The following is a 7,708-nucleotide window of genomic DNA, read 5'->3' on the forward strand; positions in this document are numbered from 1 at the left end:
TGGATCGTCGATTCTTGCTCCGAAAGGCGGCTTTAGTAGCTCTCTATCACTCCTAGGGTCTCTCCCAAGGTCTCCCTCCCTTCTTAGGGCCCTTAAGGAGGGTATTTATATGCCCCCTCTAATTACCCTACTTTACACGGTAGGCACGCCTTCGTCACACGGCCATGCCTGGGAGGCACGGTCGTGTGCTGCTGCTTCTCTGGAGAATAGACACAGCCGTGCCTGTGGAGCACGACCGTGGCCAGTCGGGGTTCTGAAAATCGACACGACCGTGCCTGTGGGGCACGGCCAGGGGCAGCCGCGGCTCTGGAAAAATGGCACGGCCATGCTCTGGCTGGATGCTAGAGCGAAGACACGATCGTGTTTTGGTTCTGCCTATAAAGAAGCACGGTCGTGCCCTGGGGGACATGGTCCCTGGAGGAATGAGACATGACCTTGTCTCACCTTGTCTTCAATTACTTCTCCGTCTCGCCTTTTCACTCCATTTCTGTCCTACAAATACATAAACACACGAGCAAACCTTCGAACTAGAAAATGGAGAAAATCATGCCTAATGCACAGATAAAGGATGCAATGAACGTAAGAAATAGCATGAAGTATAGAAAGATGTGCAATTTAAGCATAAGAAACACATGTATACCCTACGCACATTAGCGCGAAGTTGGTGTCTGCTCTGTAGGCTCCGCGATCCCCTCACCCGATGCAGCAGTCGACCTTACTGTCTCAGAGCCAGAATCCAGACGGATTATTTCAGCCACCCTCGATTGTGATGACTCAATCGGGCCTGTGAGGACTTCTCCCCTTGGGGCCCTTGGTTCGGGTTGCTTAGTTGCAGCTGGGAGGGTCTTCGATTTTTTCAGGCGCTTCCCTTCCTTGCTGGTTGAAGGCGAGGGACGCTTCAAAACAGAGCGGGAAGACGTTCGCCGAGTCGAAGTCTCAGCTAGGATCGTTTTCCCTTCGCCGCTCTCGGGCGCGGCCGCCGTAGAAGTTTCCGCTGAGACAGGAGGTGTTAGCATCGCCTCGAAGGACGTTTTGTCCCACTTCAAGTATTTAGGAGTTTCAAAAAGGTTATCACCACGCGAAAGTCTCTACTCAAATCGACTCTAGTCCGACGTGATACCTCCCGATAACTTTTACCTCTTTGCGCTATTATCTTGTGCTCGAGTTGATTCCAATCCTCGTTCAAGTCGACTCGAGTATGCGTGGAGACACAGAACCACACAGACTTCCTGTTGCGGTTGACCAGACTTCCAGTCGACTTGAGTTTCACTCAAGTCGATCGACTCCAACATGGAAAAATCTAATTTTTCCGCCCGGAGTCTATGTGTTTGTTCTCTCTAACCTTGCATAAGAAGTTAGACAAATAACATGCAAAATAAGATTTTGGAAAGTCAGTTCCTAGAACTGTCTCTTGGTCTTAACTTCAAGTCTCCAGTGAGACCCTGGGTTAGATCGACGCCTACTGTTCTCCTTGGGAACGCGTCATGATCCACTCCTCTCAAGAGAATTTACCTTGTGCCAATAAGTCCTCCAGACTTGTTGAACTTTTGCTCGGCTCTGTCCTCAGCCCTTAGGATTTGTGCTGCGACTCGGTCCTCCTGACCAGCCCAGACTTCTGCTGCGACTCGATCCTCCAGATTAGCCCAGACTTCTGCTGCGACTCGATCCTCCAGATCAGTCCAGACTTTTGCTGCGACTCGGTCCTCCTGACCAGCCCAGACTTCTTGCTGCGACTCGGTTCTCCAGACCAGCCCAGACTTCATCTGGTGCTTTGACTCTGCCAAGACTTCCACTTGATCCTTCAGATCAAGGCTTGCTCGTATCTAGTCGCAATTAGAACTTAACCCTTTGCCTAGCCTTAATTAGGACTTTGCTCAACCTGTGCTCTTTGCATACTTGGATTAACAACATTAGTTCAACCACACACTTAACTTGAACTTAGTGTCATTATCAAAACTAAGATTCGATCGTCTGATACTCCCTGTACCAACACTCCTTACCCTCAGACTCTCCCCGAGCTTATTTTAATATCAGTTGCAAATCACTAACTCATATCCTTTTTTGTGGCACCTTGGCACCTCCAAGCAGATCTAAAAGATTTAATACATTTAACAATATGCACACTGAACATGCAATTTTGGATACTTCTAATACAAATGGAACCACAGCTACGATGTATTTATAAGAATTTTCCTCCAAATAAGGAGCACGATCAAAGGATACTGGACGTTTGGATTGACCGCTGCATGCACTTCCCGATTTACCTTGGTGGCCGATGGAAAACTTCTGTGGGACCGAACCGATCACCCTAGAGATAGTCAATGGGGTTAACTGAAATTTATCATTTTTTTTTTAAGATTGAGAAACTTGGAAAAGATTGGTGAGACTATAATAAATTAACAGATTGCCAAAGTAAAAAATTTCAAGCATGTTAGCAAGGAGATCCTCAAAAACTTTACGAAGCGTACTGAAAAAAGGGGGAAGAAAACAGTTGGTACAAAATGTTACAAGATGACCTTAAAAACAGTGGGTAATGCTGAAATAAAAAAAAATTGAGGTGTCTCTAAGTATTGCCGGAGATCTAAAAAAATGAGTCATGAACCAAAATGTTCAACGTCCATTGATGGAACACGGGCTGGAGATATTTCCAATCCTCTTAGAAGACTTCTTGCCGTCTCACTCTCCTGCAGAATCAGAAATCAGTAACGTTGGAAGAGAAAAGCAATCACATTAGAGGAAGAAGAAAGTATGACATACTTTAAATTCAAAAAATGAAAAAAATAATAATAAATGGATAATTTTTGTAGGAAGGATATGACGGAGTTTGATATATATTTTTTAATTTCCTGAACATCTCAAATAATAGAAGTACATACCGGACCAGTATAATCCAAGAGCCTTCTGCAATAGTACTCTGCTTCTTCAAATCTTTTCTTAGTTTGATAATACTTAGCAAGGTAAAACATTGCTTCAACCATATTTGGCCCTTGTCTCTCCTCAGCTTCCATCCTATCTAGATCTTTCTTGTAGAAAAATGCAGCCCGTTCAGAATGTCCAAGAGCCTCATGCAACTTAGCAAGCTGATGCAGGGCTATGCCTTCACTGTCATTACAGTTTGCAGCCCTTTTGAAACATTTAATGGCCTCCTCAAGCATCTGAAGTGGTGCACTCTCATATAAATGAGCCATTGCAATCCAAGGTCTAGAGTCATTAGGCTGCAGGCATGATGATTTCCGAAAATAGTAAAGAGCATATAAAGGCATGCTCATCACCTCATAGGTTTGCCCTAAACCATACCACGCTCGGTAATCTCTAGGATTTATTGCAATAGCCCTGCGGTAAGCGTCAGTTGCAGCTGGTGTATTTTTCATCTCAACATACTCATGGCCCATAAGTGTCCAAGCTGAAAGGAATTTTCTGTTGAGTTTAAGTGCCCTTCTGAAGTATATAACTGATTTCTCATGTTGTCCCTTCAAGCTGTAATAATTTGCTATTATGCAGCAAGACTCAGGCCTATATTTTTCTGTCAAAAACACCCTGTGGGCAAGGAAACTCAGAGGAGAAAAAGATTCTTTTGCATAAAGTAAATTTGAATAGATATCCATTGATTCCACACGGTATGGATCTTTACTTAGAAGATCTTCAAAGATTAGTTCAGCAACATCAAGCTCCCTTAAACAATACATAACAGTTGCAATTTGGGACTGAATATAGTTGCTACACTTGAAAACCCCTAATAAACGTTCATATCTTTTCAAAGCTTCTTCATGCATCTTCAGTTCCTGATATGCACTAGCAAGAAAGAAGTCCTTCATCCAGTGGTTTCTGAGATTTAGATTGTTCAAAGTGTCAGCAGTAGTGCAAAGGGCCTGAAGTTCCAACCAAGCACTCCAATTCCATGGAAAACTGTTAACAGACTCCACCAGCACTGTTATAGCAACATTCTCACAGCCTTTTTCTTTGAGGATGATGCCATACAAGTATAAACCAAATGGATCAGTGCTGCCGGCTCTCCTTAGTGAAGATAGTTCTCTCTCTAAAGAAATCAATTCACTGTTTACAGCATCACTCTTCCCCAAAGATCCCTCAATCTCAAACATCTCCTCCTCCTTACGCTTTTCTCCTGCCTATGGAACAGAAAAGGAAAAATGATATAAAGGTGAAATTGAAAAAGAATAGCCTTAATAGTTATGACTATAATGGTAAAAGTACCAGTGCATTTTGGCACCAAGGTTGCAATAATGTCTTTCTTTGGTATTACTGTAACTAAAATAGTAATTAATCATACAAAGAAAGGAAAGCAAATCATTACATAAAATAAATTAGAGAGAAAACTGGTTTCACAGATTGTCAAGAGAAAGTAGATAAGAGGGAGAGAAAAAAAAGGGCGGGCAGCAGTAAGCAAGAGGCTCATTGCATTGCAAAATCAGCATCAAGGAAGCTTGTTTCAAATCACCGCTCACCTTGAAAATTCTTTTATTGGAACAACACAATTTTCTTCTAACAAGCCTTTATATAATTACATAAAGCAAATAGACGCTTTTGATTATGTAGCAACATCTTTGGTAGTATGACAAGTAATACTTCTTTGATGAGGTAGTTTAAGGGCCTATTCCAAACAAAGAATTTGGAAGGAAAGTTCCAGTTGTCTTTGGATATTGAGGGGAGGGATATTTTATCTGAGACATTTTCCTTCTTCTGTGTATGTATCATTCATTCCAAATCAAGGGAAAGGTCATCCTCTTATGTATTAATTCACCATCCCTTACTCAGCATCCCCAAGCTCTAGTTTAATACACTAAAAGGTAGAATTTAGGCAGCCATGCATTTGACTGAGTGGTGCCAGAATAATGTTCACCTGGAAAATTAAGATGTGCTTGAACGAGGTTTATGCCTCTAATATCAATGCGACATATACAATTATTTAAGTAGAATGGATATTTTCTCAATGTTTGATCACCCATGCCATATAGGGAGGGTCAACCATTCATCGCAAAAGGGTGAACGGCTTTACCTCACATGTATTAATACTTATACAAAGCAAATGCAAAAATATCTTTGTATTCACTCCAGATATTTAAGCAAAAAGAAGCCATATTAGGTGTTAAGATTTCCTACAGCAGCGAGTTCTACAGTTATTAAATTTCATAGGGTGAATGTTTAGCTCCACATGGAATATTTAGTTGTGAGTGTTACATTAGTCAGTCTTATCTATACCATTGCCATTATTTTCTTACAAATACAATATAATTTTGTATCTATCAACTTACCATAGTGAAAAAGAAGGAAGTGTTTTGTAAAAATATATATATATTTCAGGGAAATACTAAAAATTGAGTCACTGTGCACCAAACTTCACTAAGCATAGCTTGAGATTTCCAATTAAAAAATGGATTATCTTGTGATTATTCACCTCCAGAATCATACTATTATATGGGTTAGGCCTTTAGAAAACAGTTAAAGGAAACTCATTCAGGATATTGTTAGTAGGAAAATTGGAAGTTGAAATGGATGAGTTTCTGAGTTTTGTGTCATCGTGAATTGCCCTTAGCCTAAAAATAAAGTTCTGTAAGACAATGATATGATTTACCATACTTCACAGCTTGAAGTGTTGAGTTATTATGTAGTAAAATGAACAAAAAGTTAATACACCTAAGATGAGAGTGAGAAATTACTATAAATGATAATGATTAATTATCCAATGGCAATTAGGAGAAACTTCAATAGATTGATAAAATTGAGAGGGAAGCTAGTTTTTTTGTGGATCTCCAACAGAAAACAACTAAATAAAAATATAACTAGCCCCAGCAGAAAACAACTAGCTCTAATAAATCAAGATCTCTTGAATACAATGATTGATGGCATCTTCTTATGGAATATCTTATTCCAAAGATAACAATTAGGAATATATCATCCAAATCATTCCAAAAAAGGAGAGGATGTCTACACTCCCCCATTAGATAGACCATATATGTTGATCATTCAAAAAACTCGTAAAAAGTTACATGTTTGCTCCCCAGTAGTATATTTCATACAATCAATCCAATTATCAATTTTCTCCTTAATGACAGTGGATTTGTAGTGACATGTCATACATACAATCCCATTATCAATTTTCTAGTTAATGAAATAGTGGACAACCCTTATATGTTTTGTTCAGTCATGTTGCCATAAGATTATGGGTGTAATACCTAGTTTCTTTTTCAAAATTATGGGCTTACTTGTAATTTCTTAAACTAGAAAGATTTTTTTAATATTTCCTATTAAAACCCCAAACAACACACACACAACAACAACAACAACCGCATAACCTCCACAAGATCTATATGTTGACCCTCTCTATCAACACCTCACCATAATCTCACAACCACAAAACTCAATCAGCGTGCCTCCCTAACGTGATCCATCTAATCGCATGATTCAACTACCTCAACCAATCTCTAGTTAGTGACCTCGTCATAACAAGAAACAACCAATCCCTTCCTGTGCTTCTTAAAACCCCCTTCGAGTGGATTCCTCAAGCCTTAATTCTCCCTAAATCTATGCCTCTATCCCTGTTGTATTGTGCCTACCTTAACCGAGCTTGGAGAGCCACTACAAAGGCAAAGAGAACCCACTTGCACTCATATTCTTTTTCCCTCTCAACATACATTCCCTTCCCACAACCAATAGAAACCTTTAGTGGAAGTGAACTTGTCTCAAGTGAGCAATTAAAGAATGTTAAGAACCTTTTATGTTGGTTGTGAAAGCAACAACAGTATTGTCAAAGACATCGTTCCTCATTGGTTAGACATTGTGTTGAGGGGTGGTCATCTCATCTTTGAGAAATATTAGCTATCAGACAATCCTACCATGTCCCAGCAGCAATCTAACAAGATAGGTGTACTCCTCAAATCAATTAATGTCTTGGTAAGTCCGCAATTATTGATATTAGATGTGGTTCTTCCCTACAACGGTAATTCCCAAAAACCTTCACTATAATTTATTCTCAGGCAGCAGTAGCAATTAAATTTATTTGGCTGCAAGGGGTGCCTTTGATTTGCGCTTCCATGTCAACGACCTTTTGATTTGAGGTAGGATCCTCCCCTCTTGCTTGAAGGATGTTTTCAATCAATTAGGAGGTTTCTACCAAAGTCATAAACAATAAAGAAGATTAATCAATACAGTAGATATCTAGTGTTAAGTTGTAACCATGTGTGTGGTGAAACCTTATCCCCCTTGTGGGGACTAAAATTTTAAAGAAGGGAGTATTGCATCAAGATTTGTGGAGAGAATTTATGGGTGAGACGCATGCTTCTTTTCGAGCAAGACGATGGAGTGGGTTCTAACATCGTGGATTAGGACTTGCATATGAGTTTAGCATGAAGTGGGTTATGTGTTGAATTGTGTTTTCATGTTAACATCACATATCATGAATTTTGGTGGTAGGCTCGAGGTATATGAGTCCGTGTTGATGATCGACACAATTATGTTCGTCAATAGGTCTCAACCCTAAACATATGATGTAGGTGAGGTTACATTCACCCTTTGTAGCACATGTATTGTATTGCCTTTGAGTAGGTTCTATCTTATAAGCACAATGCATCATGGAGAGGTAGCCACACTCATGTATGCAATAAGTGGTGGTGTATTCTTTGTAATTGTTAAAATATTTAGGGATAAATATTCTGTTAGGGATAAATATTCTATTTTTATTTTTTATAAAATA

General features: G+C 39.8%; 1 protein-coding gene across 1 annotated transcript in view; it reads right to left on the reverse strand.

The window, feature by feature from the left end:
- Nucleotides 1-2,556: 2,556 nt before the first annotated feature.
- LOC141815136 (anaphase-promoting complex subunit 8-like) overlaps nt 2,557-7,708 on the reverse strand; it is a 34,905-nt gene continuing 29,753 nt past the window's right edge. Inside the window, exons 2-3 of the mRNA XM_074703079.1 lie at nt 2,877-4,127; nt 2,557-2,684 (exon numbers count right to left, since the gene is read on the reverse strand). Of these exons, the coding sequence (XP_074559180.1) occupies nt 2,595-2,684; nt 2,877-4,127 (1,341 nt within the window). The 3' untranslated portion in view covers nt 2,557-2,594. The remainder of the gene's footprint in view (nt 2,685-2,876; nt 4,128-7,708) is intronic.

This window comes from Curcuma longa, chromosome 21, assembly GCF_044706935.1.
Source record: "Curcuma longa cultivar G26 ecotype Majalengka, Jawa Barat chromosome 21, ITB_CL_G26_1.1, whole genome shotgun sequence".
Classification (NCBI taxonomy): Eukaryota; Viridiplantae; Streptophyta; class Magnoliopsida; order Zingiberales; family Zingiberaceae; genus Curcuma; species Curcuma longa.